General features: G+C 49.5%; 1 protein-coding gene across 2 annotated transcripts; it reads right to left on the bottom strand.

The window, feature by feature from the left end:
• Window positions 1-3,770: 3,770 nt before the first annotated feature.
• Window positions 3,771-17,064, bottom strand: Usb1 (U6 snRNA biogenesis phosphodiesterase 1). Of its 2 annotated transcripts, none has more exons than XM_059262708.1 (7): window positions 16,900-17,064; window positions 15,863-16,029; window positions 12,968-13,151; window positions 9,006-9,059; window positions 7,834-7,939; window positions 6,015-6,098; window positions 3,771-4,753 (listed from the first exon to the last, which is right to left on the bottom strand). In XM_059262708.1, the coding sequence occupies exons 1-7, from the start codon at window positions 17,010-17,012 to the stop codon at window positions 4,649-4,651; spliced, it is 813 nt and encodes a 270-aa protein (XP_059118691.1). In that variant the 5' UTR covers window positions 17,013-17,064; the 3' UTR covers window positions 3,771-4,648. The 2 variants fall into 2 exon arrangements, with proteins under 2 accessions (XP_059118691.1, XP_059118692.1); XM_059262709.1 differs by having other exon boundaries at window positions 16,918-17,064.
• Window positions 17,065-17,373: the final 309 nt, after the last annotated feature.

The raw sequence follows: 17,373 nt of genomic DNA, 5'->3' as shown, positions 1-17,373 counted from the left end.
CTCATCTCCCAGAAACAGGAGACCTGGCAAAGCACCTTAGAAAGGGCTAGTTCGAACCCACCCACGGGGTGAAGGAAGATAAAACGTGCCCGGTGCCTGGCTTAACAGCTCATGAAATGAAATTGGGGTTTGGAGAAAAAAAAATAGAGGTAGTCTCTCTCCTTTCCACTGATGAACCTCCCTGTGGGGTCCCTCATCTGGGAAACTGGCTTCCAAATTCTCTAATTTGAAATTTGATTTTAAGAAATGTCCAGTGTCTGACACACAGCAGCCCATTTAAATCAGGTGTACTGCAATTGTTTGCAAATTTATTCCCGACCATTTTTTAAAAACTGAAGTTTATAAGGTTACCTAATAATAAGTAAAATCTCGATGGGTAAACATAAATAAATAAATAAATAAATAAATAAATAAATAAATAAATAAAATCTCGGGTATGTAGGCAAGGTTTGAGAGACTGTGGTCAGTCAGGTCTGGCGTTTTCTCCCATTGCCTGTGTTCTGGTGGGCACTTCTGGCTCAAGGAAATGGTTTCTTATGTGAGGAGTCCTACAGAAAACTCTGAATTCGAAGCCAGGTCTCTGGATTCCTGCTCAGTCTACTTTACTGGAATTGGGAACGTTTGTCTATGTAGGTTTACCTTCTTACTTGTAGGAGGGTTCAGATCCAGCTAACGGTTGAATAAGTGGGTTCTCTTCCTCAGTGAAGTTGCTGCGGGCTAGAAATAGGCCTGCGATGATGATACTCAGGTTACCTAGTTAGAAGGGTTCCCCAGGCAGCGTCCACTATCAAAGGTGAGGCTGAAACTGAGCGAAAACCTGGTTAACTTTGCAGCTCCACTTGCTAGTCATTGCCCGATTCTCCCTACCAGTTTCAGAAGTATGCAGCGATGTGCTACACTCCCCTTAGCTTTGCTGTGAGGGACCCCTCTGATGAGAGGTCATGGGAGAACAGGTTGCCTATCGGCCTTTTAGTGCTTGGAGGCAGCTCAAAGGGCTGGAATGGGCAGGAGAGATGGCTCAGTGGTTAAGAACATTTGCCTATCTTTCAGAGGATGCAAGTTTGGCTCCCAGTACTCACATCAGGTAGGGCAGAACCAGCCACCTGTGACTCCAGCTCTGAGGGAACCTGGCCTCCTTTTCTGGCCTCAGTAGGCACCCACACATACATGTGTACACACACCTACACACACACACACACACACACACACACACACACACACACACACACCATCTCTGGTAGGGCTTGAAAGTGCAGAACAGTTACGCCTCTTTTCCTTACCTCCAATCACTTTCTCCACGCCTCAGACCACCCTGTTTCTTTACCCCGTGAACATCACTAAAGCCTGTGGTTGGTAAGGCTGATTTGAAGCTCTCCCCTCCTCACAGTTGACCACTTACCACTTCAGTGATTGCTGCTGTGCCAGGCTGGCAAAACAGAACCCTTTCAGTAATAGGACAGTCTTTTGGACTCTGGGTACCAAGAGAAGGTATAAACAAACACACCAAGTTCTTCCCCTCTCTCTTGGAAACAAAGCTGTGGAGGTCTAAAGAGGCAATGGAGAAGGTCTTAGTACCAGGTGGAAATCAGCCAGTGAGGCCTGGAGATGAGCCTTTCCCTGCGCTGCAGGGGAACATCTGAGGATGCCAGTGCCAGATGTGTTGATTCTGTACTCTCCCAAGCATGATAAAATCCTCATCAAGAGCAATCCTTCCCTGCACACTGCCCACCTAGCGGTGGACGAGCCTGCTCTGGTCTCCCATCTCCAGCTGTCTCTCTGGTTTCTGGAACACTTCTCTTTTGGAAGAACCCCCCCCCCCCAGGCTGCTTCTGCACTGTCAGTGGAGTGCTTGCTGAAGGCACTCACTCCACTGGGGAAGCACACTGCATGTCTGGGTGCCCGCCAAGCAAAGGCTGCCAGCTTACATGCCCATCCCCCGGCCCCAGCTCAGGCTTCCTTCCTCCCTCGCCACCTCCGTTCTCTATTGAAGAGTCGCTTATTGATCTTGGCCTATTTCTCTAAGTGGCTGCACTTTTAAGTCCTCTCAGCACAGACGACCTGCAGAGCCACATCATCTCCCAGGGGGGCAGCCCTCAGTGGTTTGGACAAGTACAAGGTTAGGGATGGGCATTCTAATCGGCACACCTTGCCTGCTTTCCCTTTACACTCAGAGGGCCAGACCTGGATTGGTCAATCCAAGGGTGCAATTCAGGACCTGGAACAGAGCAGGTGTCAGGAATGTGACTTGTGAAGCTAGGGTTACCGTGTTGCCTGCAGGCTAGAAAACATGCTTAGCTTCTTCTCCATTGTGGCTTCTCCAGGCAGCAGGTCAGGTGAAGCCAGGATGCTGGTGTGGTGGCACTGGAGAACAAAGCATGATTGTGTTTTCTAAGGATAGGGAAAGGCATGGTTGTGAGGGCATGAATCACAGAGTGGGAGCCAGAGCCATAGGCCTGAGCAGGAGGCAAGTGTAGGGATGGCCTAGGCTGTGTCACATCACATGGGAGCTGAGGCCAGGGTTGAGTCAGGCCCTAAACAAGTTCTCATGTCCCCAGGCAAGTCACATCACAGTTCTTCCATTGTAATCACCTCTACCCAGTTTGCCTTCCTCAGGCTCGGCTGTAGGGAGGCATAGCTTAGAAGACCCTAGAAGAGCCTTAATCTCTGTGTTGGAGGAGTGGAGATGGTGATTCCTTGGGAATGCCAAACCCTGGATTCCATGTATTACATGCAGTGTCATTTCATGAAGTCCTGGAAGACAGGGTAACCCCACCTTCTTTCCTTCACTTCATGAAGTCCTGGAAGACAGGGTAACCCCACCTTCTTTCCTTCACTTCATGAAGTCCTGGAAGACAGGGTAACCCCACCTTCTTTCCTTCACTTCATGAAGTCCTGGAAGACAGGGTAACCCCACCTTCTTTCCTTTTTTGTGTGTAGGGGGGATGTTTGTGTATGTGTGCACAGAGGTAGGTATGCATGGGTGTATGGGTGTGCACACAGGTGTAAGCCAGACAGAGCTCAATCCTGGGTGTCTGTTGTTCCTCAGGAGCCATCCACCTGGTTTTCTAAGACCGAGTCTCTCATTGGCCTAGAGCTTGACAAAAAGGTGGGGCTGGCTGGCGAGTGAGCTCAGGGATCCTTTGGTCTCTGCTTCCCCAGTGCAGACATTACACTGTTTGGTACCACAGCATCTTTTTAAAGTGGGTTCTGAGGATTGAACTCGGGTCCTTATGCCCACAAAGCAAGAACATGACTGACTGAGCTAGCTCTCCAGCTCCACTTTCTACTTTCTTTTTTTAAATTAAAATCTTATGAGCATGGGTGTTTTGCCTGCATGTATGTGCACCACCTACATCCCCGGTGCCTGAGGAACCAGGACTGCAGTCACAGAGGCTATGAGCTGCCACGTGTGTGGAATCAAATCTATGCCCTCTGGAAGAGCAGCCACCTCTCCAGCGTCCTCAGCCCAACATTTTCTTTTGAGTCACAGTTACAACAGGGGGGCGCTGAGATGGCTCACTGGCTAGAACTACTTCTTGAGAACAGACAACCATGGACCCCACAAAGGGTTAGGAAAGAACCGACTCCTGGGAGCTGTTCTCAGAACTCATGCGCCTGCACACACACATATACACTAAGATAAATAAATACATAAACGTCCTGAGAGTTCTAACAGCCTCCCAGAGCCCCCTGCACCGTGAAGCTAGCTGGAGGGGAGGCAGAGGCACCGCTCACACTTAAATAGGAGTCGTTTAAAACAAGGCACCACATTAAAAAGGCAGATTTTATTTGTTGAACATAATTTAAACTGTAAAAACCCTTTCTTCGCCCATCACTGAAATCCCCATGACAAATGGAGAAGTTTGGTTCTTTGCCCTGATAAGAGCTGGGTGGAAAATAAAATCTCCTGTGCCTCTCTGACCCTCTCTGCCTCCGACACCCCCACCCCTGAAGAATGCTCAGCCCCAGGGGTAGGAGTATTTTGCCTGGAGGAAAGGTGCCTCTGTGCTTCTTTGGGCAAGCTGATGGGGGAACCAGGGTCACAGGTGCTGGAGGCCTGGCCGGCAGCAGAGCCAGGCCAAAATGAAACATCTGCTGGGCTCTCCCCAGGCACCTGGCCGGGTAAGTGGGAGGAAGGAATGGGAAAACTGCTCCTGATCACAAATTAGCACCTTGTGCCCTGGCCCTGAAATGACCTCTTCTGGCACTGGATGGATGCAGGGAGAAAGTGATAAATAAAGGAGATTAAAAGGAGGGTGAGACTCACTGGAGCCCCCAGTTTGACAGAGGTGAGTCAGGGCACAATGATTTTAAAAACTGGTATGATGGCCAATGGCACCACTTTAGATCACTGCAGTGGAGGGACCTCAGTGGGGACCCCACTGAGTGTGGGTGAGCTCCCCAGCAGGGCTCATTTTCTTTTCCTAGACTAACAGAAGAATTAGAGGTCCGGGCTGCCCTCTACTGGTGATTTCTGGAAATGACCACACCACAGCAGCAGCCTATCAACCTACCACCCAAAAGGACCAGGAAGGAGCCGTCAGAACAGTGCTAAGTGTGTGATTATCACACTTCTTGCTGGGGCATCCCCCAGAAGGCAGCAGGCTCCTCCATCTCAGTTGGTCTGTAGAGAGGCATGGGACAAGGTTCACTTCAAAGGCATCGAGAAGAATTTGTTCCCAGACTTGCAGCGGACCTGCTCAGCCAGCACACGCAACAGCATCTCGGAGTCTTCAAACTCATCCACGATTTCCTTCAGCCAGCAGCAGGGAGATGACAGCCATGTTAAGGGAAATCAGACCCAGAGGCACCACAAACACCACCAGTGCGGTAAAGTGGGCAATCCTGAGAGGGACCTAGGTCATGCAGACCCCAGGCTCTGCCCTCATCATCTTGTCCAATCACCTTATAATCATGGGAGGTAGGGCCCATCACCTCAGCTTACAGAGGAGGACCCACACAGGGCACTGGGGCAGTGACTACCATGAAGTTTGGTTTAGTTTGGGACTGGGCTCTCCTGGAGCTAGACATCACAGCTCTTTGCATCCTTCCACATGATCAGGCCGAGGGGAAGGTGCCCACAGAGATGATGGCCCATGGCCTGCACAGAGTTTGACTTGCAAAGCACTTTTAAAAAATCTTGGGAGGCAGAGGCAGGTGGATCGCTTAGAGTTTGAGGACAGAATGGTCTACAAAAAGAGACCATGTCTTGAAAAAACAAACCAAAAAAAAATTAATAATACATAAGTAAATAAAATCCAAGTCAGTTGCCAACACTGGAAAATCAGAAGATTTTCTGTAAAAATCTGCACATGAAAATATGGATTTCTGGCTTCTACTGAGAAAAACAGGAATGCTACCAAGAAGGGCCGTGCTGCTGCCTGCTTCAGGCCCTGCCAGGCACTGGGCACTGCAAGTTCTTCCAGGGCACTGACGGGAAGGTCACCTATCAAAAGGTGGCCAGACACGGTGGCACATGCCTGCAGTCTCGGAATCTGAGATAGAAGGGCACTGCAAGTTTGAGACTTGCCTGCTCTACAGTGAGTTCCAGGCCAAGAAGGAGACGTTGTGAGACCCCGACTCAAAAGTAAAACCCAGGATGTAACAGGCTCTGGGGGCTGGAGGTTCCTGGGACCTGGCATCCTTCCTCCATTTACAACTGCCAGACCCCCAAACCTCTGACCTCAGATAAATGGCTGGGGCCGAGGGGGCGGGGGCAGGAGGCTGACTCTCATCACGTGTCAGGTGTAAAGCCGGACACCCAAAGCCCTAGAGATTTTGTTACAGCACAGTTCTGCTGCTTGGGTCTGGGGGGGTGGGGGGCAGAGCACCTGCAGAGCTGCTTAGCTCCCAGATGTTGCTGCTGCTGGCTCAGGGATGACATCTGAGCAGGAAGCGAGGGCTGAGGTCTCCTGCAGATTTAGGTTTCAGTAGCCAGTCCTTCCCTTTCTGTCACGTGCTCCTCCCCTCATCTTTGGAGCTCAGTGCTTTGTGTCCCTTCCCTGGAAATTTACCTGTAGTTCCCGCAGGCACTGCCCTTCCAGCTGGAGACGTGCGTCACCCACACACCAGGCCAGACTGACATGAAATGAAGGGTCCTGGGGGAGAAACAGGGAATCAGGCCATCACTGGATGCCATGGCAGGCCCATCCATCCTAGCAGGTCTATGACAGTCAGTCAGGTCTCCCTGTGGGATCCCTGGTGTGCCCCTAGTGCTGAAGCCATGTCCCCTGCCCACACAGACAAAATGGCTTGGGCTAGTCCCCACTACAGACTGAATTGTACTCCTCTCCAAAATGCAAACAGTGAAACCCCCAATGTGATGGTATTTGAGGTAGTTAGTGTTAATGAGGGCACAGGTGGTGCCCTTGGAAAAACAGATGTGGGTGGGCAATGGCTCAGAGGTTAGGAACACTGGCAGCTTTTCCAGAGGACAAAGGTTTGATCCCCAGCACCCACTTGATGGTTAACAAGCCTCTGTGAGGAATGTCTGAAACACTAGTTCCAGGGGGATCTGACGCCCTCTTATGGCCTCCAAGGGCACTGCATGTACATGGTGCACAGACATACAGGTAGGCAAAACATCCATAAACACAAAAATAATGAAAAGTTAAAGAGACGGGTAGAGAGCTGTGTGCTCCTTTCCCTCCATGAGGGAAGGGCACAGTGAGGGATGCCTCTTACAAGCCACAGCCCTTATCAAAAACCAATCATACAGGCAGGCACCTTAATCTTGGACTTCCAGCTTCCAGGGGTAAAGGCATGCACTACCATGTCCAGTTCTGTTTTATAGAATATAATTTTAAGGTGTGTTACTTTTGTTTATGTTGCATTTGTTTAACTCTGTGAAGCTGTGTTATTTTGCCTGTCTAAAACACCTGATGGCCTAATAAAGAACTGAATGGCCAATAGCAAGGCAGGAGAAAGGACAGGCGGGGCTGGCAGGCAGAGAGGATAAACAGGAGGAATCCGGGAGGAAGAGAGAGAAGCAGCAGCCAGAGGAGAAAGAGGACTCCAGGGGCCAGCCATCCAGCTACAGAGCAAGCCACGGCGTAAGAGTAAGATTTACAGAAGTAAGAGAATGAGAAGAACCCAGAGGCAAAAGGTAAATGGGATAATTTAAGTTAAGGAAAGCTGGCAAGAAACAAGCCAAGCTAAGGCCGGGTGTTAATAATTAAGAATAAGCCTCTGTGTGTGATTTATTTGGGAGCTGAATGGGGCCCCCAAAAGAGCCAAAACAAATGACAACAGCTCTGACTCTATTTTCTGATCTAGGACAATCCAGCAGAGGTCATACTTTTCAGATTAAATGAACAAAACCCAAAAATGTCAACAATTTTGAAGAAACAATAATTATCTCTGTTCAAAAATAACTGCACACATGGCATGGTTTTGAAAACACATTGAATAAACCAATGTCCTTTTAAAGCTGTGACACTCAAGCTGGACTGTGAGTCCTCAGAAGGACAGAGGGGAGGTACAGCGGGATATGAAGCTACAACTCTTCCAGAGGGTCAGTTGGCTAAGTGTTGAGACAGCTACTTAGGAAAAACAAAGCACACATGGATATCTTACAGAGTAGAAAGCACAAGTCTAAGATGCACAAACAGTTTTCTGATGTTGGACTCTGGGTAGACTACAACTTCTGACACCCCAGACCCCAATCCCATGGGCTGGCAATCAGGGCCCCACATGGGGAGGTTCTGGGGGTCTCTTTAGCTTGCCTCTGATGGGGCTTCTCTGAGGATGCTCTTTCTAGACAGGGCAACGGGAGCAGCAGCTCTGTGGCAGAAACAGTGATCTCTGTTCATTTTCCTCAACCGTGTGCATTACCTGGTAGAAGGTAGTGAGGTCAAATTCCTCCATGACTCTGTCCACCGCTGAAACCATGTCCAGGAACTGGGAATGCCCGGAACTGACCTCAAGCCCAATGAAGGTCCTAGGAAGAGGCAGTGGAGACAGCAGGGGTACAAAATGCAGCCTATGAGAGCGCAAACCACAGAAGTAGAAGTAGGAGGCATCCAACAGGAAGTCCAGGGATTTGGGCTGTGGTTCAGCCCATCTTCCTGTGCATGCCCCTGCTGCTCTAGGAACCTCCTCTTTCAATTCCCCCCACCCCCTGACTTCCCGCACCTAAAAACGCACCTTCACTGGATGTCCCCTCACATCTAAGAGTCCCTGCAGGGCAGCCTTCATCTATCACTGCAGACCGCGCCCTCTTGCCCCTCCACTCTCTGGCAGACTCCTGGACTCGTCACCCTCTCCGAGCCCTGCTCTCTGGTACCCACTGGCCCTGCCGGTGCGAGAACTGCTGTCTTTAGGAATTAAATCCCCCTGAACCGCATCTTCAGCCGGTCCCATCCCATTCTCAAGGAAACACTGCAGACCACCATGGTGGTCTGCTATCCTCCTCCGCACTGTCTGGTCTCCCACCTCCAACCCTCCCCCCTCAGAAATGCTCTTGTCCAAGTGGCCAATGATTATAATGATCTCTGTGTTATCAACGGCACGAATCCTGTCCTCGCTAGCTTGGCAATATCTGACACTGCTGACTCCCCACTCCTGGAAACCCTTCAGACTTTATACATATATATATGTATAAAGTTATATAGCCTAGGATGAAGGGAGGAGGGAGCCCTTTCAGAGCAGCTGAGAGGAGTGTCTCTGTGAATGGACTGGACAGCGAGGCCCTGCAGAGAAAATGCCCTTTTGGGGGGCGGGGGCGGGGTTGTTGTTGTTTTTTGAGACAGGGTTTTTCTGTGTAGCCCTGGCTGTCCTAGAACTCGCTCTATAGACCAGGCTGGCCTTGAACTCAGAGATTCGACTGCCTGGCTCTGCCTCTCGAGTGCTGGGATTAAAGGCTTGCGCCGCCACCACCGCCCAGCTGGGTTTTATTTATTTTTAAAAAATAAAAATTTTTCTTTATTTTGGGAATAGATGCCCCACAAATATATGTGAAAAGGAAGTATATCCCCTCTATCTTTGCAATAAAGTCAGGGACCCACCTGGTTTTCTCTTGGTTGGTATAAATCTTTACCTGGTTGGCAGTAAAGAAGAACCTGAAATTTAAAAGAAGAAAGATACTTCAGGAAAAAAAAAGAAAGTAAAATAGTACTTTTTTTTTTTTTTTTAAAGGTTTTTCGAGACAGGGTTTCTCTGTGTAGCTTTGCGCCTCTCCTGGAACTCACTTGGTAGCCCAGGCTGGCCTCGAACTCACAGAGATCCGCCTGTCTCTGCCTCCCGAGTGCTGGGATTAAAGGCGTGCGCCACCACCGCCCGGCTAGTTCATATTTTAAAAACCAGCAATTTCAGCTGAGAGGTGATGGATGTCCACAGTCCATGCTCAGGAGGCCAAGACGAAAGATCTCAATTTGTAGTAAGAGTCTATCTCGGCCGGGCGGTGGTGGCGCACGCCTTTAATCCCAGCACTCGGGAGGCAGAGCCAGGCGGATCTCTGTGAGTTCGAGGCCAGCCTGGTCTCCAAAGCGAGTTCCAGGAAAGGCGCAAAGCTACACAGAGAAACTCTGTCTCGAAAAACCAAAAAAAAAAAAAAAAAAAAAAAAAAAAGAGTCTATCTCAACAAACAAACAAGCAACATCAATCCCTCTAAATACCTCCCCCAAACAGCACTTTAAAAATATAATTAACTGATTTTACAATCGATATTGTTATTCCATGATTTAAGTGGAAGCTACCAATTTTACTGACCAAGAGCTTCACCTGTGTGCTGTGTAGCGTGTCGTGCACCTGAGAAAGTCATTCGTCATGTGGGTGGAAAGTTAGTTGATATGACCCTGTGAGGTAGGCCCTACAATTATAGACACGAAAATGGACCTGGTGAGGCTGAAGTTGGCAAGGCAGGAGTTGAGGCTCAGTCCATCTGATCGCAAAGCCCTTGCTCTCACCTAAAAAGTGAGTCTCTGTGGAAGTGGGTCTGGTGGTAGAAAGGGCAGAAACCCCACTCACTCAGCACCTGGATTAGTTACACAGGCTCCAGAGTCAGAGCTGAACTGTCCAGGTCTGGTCCTCTCAGCTCAAGAAACTGAGGGCTTGCAGCTGGTCTAGCTTAACTAAGGACACAGGGCAGCCCATGGAGCAAGGACAACATCAAATCCATTTCTTCAAAGACACCAATCCAGTGGTATAGGGGCTGCTCTCTAGTCCTCAAGTGAGCAGGGCAGCAGGCTACACACGTCCCACAGAGAATGATACCTCCTGCAATGACTCCTGGGCAGTTTCCAGAGGTCCCAGCAAGGTGCACACTCTGTTAAAGAACTAGTACCCACTAGGAGGCTGAGGGAGTGGCTTCCCACCAGACCTTGTGAACTCTGCACTGGCTTCTCACCTCCGTGCAGCATGCCTGCAGTACCCTGTCAGCCTTGTTACCATGACAGTGCTGCCAATCACTGAGCTCGAATGCTAGTTTGTCCAGGAAACAGAGCTCCAGTAAGATAAGGGCAGCATTCTCTAGAATAAGGGGAAAGGGCATTTCCACTCTTTACTTACAAAGGGGAAGTATGAACAGAGTCAGACTAACCAAAGTCATTCCCATGACTTCTGCTGAAATTAATATATACAGGAAGGATTAGAGTTCTGATACCAGGACCCAACTAACAAGTTGGGCATCCTGTGTACACCTGTAATCCCAGCTATAAACTGGACAGAGATAGAGGATCGCTGGGGCTTGCAGGCTTCCAAGCCTAGCCAGGAAAACACAAGCTCCAGGTTTGGGAAAGGCCCTGTCTCAAAGGAATAGGCAGAGAATGACAGATGACAGCTGATGTATTCTTTCAGCCTCCACATGCACAGAGGCAGACTGACACACATATGCATGAACACGCCTTGTTCATACACCCATGCACACACACTTTACACTTTATTTTTCTTATTTGTTTGTGTCTGTGCACTATGTGTACAGAGTGCCTATGGAGGGCAGAAGAAGCCATGAGAGCCTGTGGAACTAGAGTTACAGACAGTTTGAGCTGCCAGTTGGGGCTGGGAACTGAATCCAGATCCTCTACAAGAACAGCCAGTGCTCTTACTGCTAAAGCATCATCTCTCAAGCCTAATAAACACATTTCAAAGGAGCCTGCAGGGTGGAGGAGATAGCGCAATGGGTAAGCAGCTGGACAGATGTGAGGACGTGAATTCAAAACTCTGGACCCCACGTGAAAGCTGGGCACAGTAGTGTGAGCATCGATGGGACAGAGATGGGAGAATCCCTGACGCTCATGCACTAGATGGTCTGAGACACACAGCAGAAAAACAATAAAGAGATCCTATTGCAAGCAATGTGGAAGGTAAGGACCAACACCTGACTTCTACATGCATGCTGTGGAATGTATGCACCTGTCCTCACATATAAGAAGATGCATACACACGTACTGGTGGCTCCCTTGTCACTGAGAGAAGGAAGTCAACCTCGTGGGACAGAGCTGAGACAGCACAACTCAGGTAACATCTCTGGCTACCTCCATCTCCCCATGCATGAAACTAGGGCTGTCTCTGAACCCATCTGTAATTCCCTCAGGTGAAGCCAATTTAGGTTGGGTTCTGGCACCTGTGATACAGCTGGTAATACACAGCTGGCTTAATAAATCTGATAGTGGCAATCACAGTGGACCAGAATGAGATGTGCTTCATCCTGGTTTTCTCACCAGCTGACCACAATGGAGCATATTCTTTCCTCCTCAACCAAATGGGGAGCTTTTCCATTTGGAAGAGCCACACTCCAGAATTCCTGAGCCTCAGACCCCCTAAACAGTGGAGTTGGGGATTCACTATAAGACTTCTATTTCCACCCATTTCAGGCCTTCATAGGGGTGTCTATGAAGAAAGACTCTGCAGACAGAGCTGGAGAGATGGCTCAGTGGGTAAGAGCATTGACTGCTTCAGCAGAGGACTGGGGGTCAGTTCTCAGCACCCACACAGAGGCTCACAGCCTTCCATATCTCTGATGCCCTCTTCTGACATCCACCAGCACAGGCACACACATACATGCAGGCAAAACACTCATACAGGGGCTGGAGAGATGGCTTAGTGGTTAAGAACAATGGCTGCTCTTCCAGAGGTTCTGAGTTCAATTCCCAGCAACTACATGGTGGCTCTCAATCATCTGTAATGAGATCTGGTGCCCTCTTGTGGCATGCAGAGATATCTGCAGGCAGAATCTTTAAATAAATAAATAAATAAATAAATAAATAAATAAATAAATAAATAAATAAATAAATAAATAAATATCCTTCCGTAACTGACGGGGACACAGTGCTTCTGTAGCATCTCCACCTCTCTCTCACCTTTGTAGGTCCGTGTGTGGTGGCTTATGCCTTGCCCAGTACTCAGGCAGCTGAGGCAGGATTGCTATAAATCCAAGGCCAGCCTGGCCCAGGGTGCCTGCCTGCCTCAATCAATCAATCAATCAATCAATCAAATTCTGTGTGACAAGTTGGAAATCTAGGCAGTGAGCTGTGTTCCTGAATTTTGTGAGTCCTAGCAAATGGTCACTAGGGGGCGGCAGGGCTGGATCGTTGGAAGCTCTGGTCTGTAACAAAATCAGAATTCTTGGCTAACCTAGGGACTCAATGTGAGCTGCATCTACTGTGGAGGGCAGCCTGTGGGACGAAGCCTGTGAGGTTGCATCCGGGGACGTTGGCGTCGGAACTGAACGGAACTGTAGGCTATCCAGTCAGTATCTGGAGGTTTGCAGAGTGTTGGTGTGGGAGGAGCTCTTACATATTTGGCAACAGAAGTGCTGGAAATCCTTTAGAGTTTAGAGGCAGACAGCGGGGTCTCTGTGCACAACCCAGAGGAAGAGCAGTCGAGCAGCTTCTGTGAGGTGCCTGCACCACACGGGACGGGCCACAGCAGCCAGTCTTTAGGTCTGGTCTGCTAGCTTGGCACCGTTCCTAGCTCCAAGCACACCAAAGCCCAGGAGGGGAAAGCACGGACAGAAGAGGGGAGTGCTCACCTTTGGAAAGAGGCCATGTGGTCTTTGAGCACCTGCACAAAGGGGAGGATCCAGTGGTGACGGAGAACCACGCTCTGAGACAGGCTGAGGTGGAACTCCTCCATCCGCACCAACCGGGGCACGAATGTCTGAGCTCGGGGCAGCAACATGTCAAGCAGATCCAGGAACTCTTCCTTCGCTTCATCTAGAGAGAGAGTAGGGAGAGTGGACTGGCCTCAGCCAAGCTGTCACAGATGAATAACAAGCTGGGAGAGCAGAGAAGCCCTTATTAGCCTAGTTTCAGGAGTAGCCTATGGCTGACAGCCTACCAACACATTATTTATTTATTTGTTTGTTTGTTTTTTGAGACAGGGTTTCTCTGTGTAGTTTTGGTTCCTGTCCTGGATCTCACTCTGTAGATCAGGCTAGCCTTGAACTCACAGAGATCCACCTGGCTCTGCCTCCCGAGTGCTGGAACTAAAGGTGTGTGCCACCACTACCCGGCTCCTATCAATATTTTAATGTGAATGTCTTCAGATAAATTTATTTTGATATGTGTGGTATGTGTATATGATATGTACGGGCACACATGATAGTACTTCCTAGTGTCCCTCTAAGTGCCACATTCAGACCACTGTATTGTTTATTAGTTATGAGGATTAATAAGACCAACTTCATTAAACTTAAAAACGTCTGCTCTGTAAAAGACACTGCCAAGGGGGGGGGGGGGGGAGCCCTGGACTGAGAAATACCTAATAGGGAATCTAGAAAAATATAGAATCTCTAGGTAAGAAAACTAGATTAAGGGAGATGTTCACCATCCCAGCTCTGGCAGGTGGATTTTAGTGAGTCTGAGGCCAGCCTGGTCTACATAGTGAGTTACAGGCTGTGGGGGTCCACAGAGGCTCCCTAGTAAGGCCTTACTAAAGGTCAGATAATCTGAGCTTGCTTTACCCAACAGGGCTGCATAATAGGATGATTTGGCCAGGGGTGTGGTTACTGGGTGTTTTGAAGGGTCTACACTTGGCTGTATGTTGTGCTTTGATCTTGAAAGGGGGAGGTCTTTTGCTTTTCCCCTTGCTGATGTATAAAAAGCCCATTAGAATAAAACTCGAGGCGACTGGATATTGACCCAGGGCCCTCCCAAAGCTATCCCGTGTCTCTGTCTTTCTCGTCATCTCCATCTATATTTCTATCTACTACTTCCTCATTCCTCTCTCTTCCCTCCAAGAACCCTTCAACAGGTTGGAGCTGGTCTCCTACACCAGGCCACCAAGGATACACAGTGAGACCTTGTCTCAAAAAAGAAAAAGGAAGGAAGGAAGGAAGGAAGGAAGGAAGGAAGGAAGGAAGGAAGGAAAAGTTCATTAAAATATAGGCCCCAAATCCTAATATACAACTTGCCAAGGAAGATGGACAGATAGCAAAAAGCACATGAAAGATGTTCCATATCAGTCAACCAGGAGAAAGACTAGTCTGCACTGCAGAGCAATGGCAGCACCATGTGCTGACAAGGGCACTCTCATTCATTGCTGTTGGAAATATAAAATGATACAGCCATTGTGGGGGACAATTTGGGTTTCTTGAAAAATTAAACATACTGTTACCATACAATCATAAAACCCATCAGTCACATTCCGTATCATTTTACACAAAGGAGCCACTGAAACACGACCACACAAAAGTCTATAGCACAATGCACATATTTTATTATTACCTTTTTTTTTTTTTTTTTGGTTTTTCGAGACAGGGTTTCTCTGTGTAGCTTTGTGCCTTTCCTGGAACTCGCTTTGGAGACCAGGCTGGCCTCGAACTCACAGAGATCCGCCTGGCTCTGCCTCCCGAGTGCTGGGATTAAAGGCGTGCGCCACCACCGCCCGGCTTATTATTACCTTATTTTTTGAGACAGAATCTCACTACATAGCTCTGGCTGGCTTAGAACTCAAAGAGATCCACTTGCTTCTACCCCCGAGTGCTGAGATTAAAGTCATGTGCTGCCACACTGGGCCAGCCTAAAGCATCTTTATGCATATCTGCCCAAATTTAGGAACAGCCAATATGTCCTTTAGTAGGTGAATGTACTGTGGTAGAGCCAGACAATGCAATATTAGTGAGCACTAAAAAGAAATGAAGTGTCAAGTGTGACGAGGCACAGAGGAACCTCAAATGCACACTACTAAGCCAAAGAAGCCAATCTGAAAAGGCTCTATATACTAAATGATCCCAATTCTGTGACATTTTGGAGAAGGCGAATTTGTGAAACAGGTGTTGGTGGAGGGAGGGGATGGCTAAGTCGAGCATGACGGATTCGTATAGCAGTGATACTACTCTACATGATAGTGTAGATGCACATCTTGTTAAGTTTGTGTAAACTCATAGCATGCACAACACCAAAATTTATCCATAATACAAACCGTGAAGTCTGGTGATTATAATATGGGCTCAAGCCGGGTGGTGGTGGCCCACACCTTTAATTCCAGCTCTGAGGAGGCAGAGGCAAGCAGATCTCTGAGTTCTAGGGTAGCCAGGACTACACAGAGAGACCTTGTCTCAAAAAAAACAAAGAAGTAGGTTCATCTGCTGTGAGAAATGTAGCACTGACGGTGGATGCTGATAATGGGAGTCGACACACAATTAGAGCCGACACTTTGTGGACTGTACTAAATTGACACAGATCATCTGAATTAATCTTCCGAAGAGATAGATATTATCACCCCACTTTAGAGGTGTAGAAACGGAGACCCTGAGAAGGCTAGTAACTTCCAGAACACTCAGTGGAGTGAGGTCTGATGCAGCCTGTCACCTCCTCAGGGCTGGGGTGGGATGGGTCCAGAATACAGGGGCCCTGGTTTCTTCCTCCTAGGCACAGCTAGGAGGTACTTGTTTTGGGCCATCTGCCATTAGTAAGTGACTTACAGGGTATGTAGATGTGGGTGGCCCAGTTGCCCCGCTCATGGGGAAAGGTCCGAATGCGTCCCCCATGTTTTGTCCTGTCATCCTCAGGCCCCTCCTCGGTGCTAGAGAACATGCTGAGCACACTGTCAGGCACTGGAAACCTCTGAGTGGGAAGGGGGTTCTGGCCACTGCAAAAGAAGAATGAACAAGCATTGTTTCCCTTTGCACATACAACAAAAGTTCTAAGCCCTTATGCACAGTGAATCTTTCTATATAGGCTGCCCTCAAACTTGATCCTCCTTCCTCAGCCACAGAGGCTGAGTATGGATCTCCAGGCAGGTGTTTGAGCTTCTAGACAGCCATAGCTCTCTCTAGAACTACTGAAGTCTCCCAGCTACTCCGGGAGCCCCTCAGCGGGGCTCTTGATCCCTATAGGAAACACTTGAGCAGATAGCTGTGTGGTGTGGAAGTCCTTATTACCTAGCAGGACAGGCCTGAACTGAAGTAGCTCTGTGATCTTGTACATTAATTTCCTTGTGTGTAAAGCATATTTCTATTTGCTAGAGCTCTTGCGCAATGAACTGCCGACATACCGCACTCTGCAAAGACCGGTATTTAAGAACCTAGGGCCCTTGAAGTATAAGATTCCCACGGGTTTTGCGCCAGTCCAGAGTGTCCAGTCTCCAGTATGGCTTCCAGTGGCTGTTCACTGAGCATTTACTAGACGAATGAAAAGCTTTGGTTATTATTGCACTGTGTTCAAATGAAGAGACAGATCTTGGAAGAAACATGCTTGCACACCAAAGGAGAAAAATGCAACGGCTAGGGCTTGTCTTGAACCCGTGTCCTCGCTCTCAACTTTGCCTTAGCCAAGGGGGCAGGAGGGTGCCATATTGGGGGCTTTGTCCAGGGTGTGCTCTGAATCCTCCTTTCCCTCGACGTCCCTTCTTTTCCTCCCGGGGCACCGACCCACCCTCCCGGTTATCCCGGAGGCTCGGGTCCCACCAGGGTTTCAAAAAGAATCGCGCCCTCGCGATAGAAACTTCCTCGCTCCTCACCAACGGCGGACCCCAGACCTGGGCTTGCTCCGCCCCGCGGCGGCGGCGGCGGCGGCCTCGGCTTCATCCTCCGAGCCGCTGCTGCTGTAGCCCACCAGGGGCGCCGCGCTCATGGGGCCTTGACCACAGGCGGAATCCGCGGGGAACCCAGGCCGGCGCACCGAGTTCCGCTGAGCCGGAAGTGCTCTCTGGGGCGGGACCTAGAGTAGCTCCACCTCGGGGCGGGGCCTTGCGGCGGAGGGGGCGGAGCCCAGAGGACTACCGCAAACTGCGCCCGCCGGCTACGCGGTAAGTGCTGCAGGAGCCTCCTGGAACGCTCGGTCGTCCTAGCGCCCCAGTGCGGGTCCGCTTGCCAGACCTGCACCAAGTGAGAGCCCCAGGATCTCAGGGTCACTCCCGAGAGAGCTGAGCTGCACGTCAGCTGCAGAAGACCGGAGGGGCGGGTGGGGCGGGCTGTCGCCAGCCGGGACAAGG

The sequence above is a fragment of the Peromyscus eremicus genome, chromosome 5 (genome assembly GCF_949786415.1).
Source record: "Peromyscus eremicus chromosome 5, PerEre_H2_v1, whole genome shotgun sequence".
Classification (NCBI taxonomy): domain Eukaryota; kingdom Metazoa; phylum Chordata; class Mammalia; order Rodentia; family Cricetidae; genus Peromyscus; species Peromyscus eremicus.
This window is presented reverse-complemented; position numbering and strand designations above follow the sequence as displayed.

Coding starts and splice junctions, on each gene's coding strand:
- Usb1 (XM_059262708.1), bottom strand. CDS start 17,012: ATGAGCGCGGCGCCCCTGGTGGGCTACAGCAGCAGCGGCTCGGAGGAT. Junction 13,152..15,862: donor CACCCACATCTACATACCCT/GTAAGTCACTTA, acceptor CTCTCTCTCTAG/ATGAAGCGAAGGAAGAGTTC. Junction 7,940..9,005: donor ACCAACCAAGAGAAAACCAG/GTGGGTCCCTGA, acceptor GCCTCTTCCTAG/GACCTTCATTGGGCTTGAGG.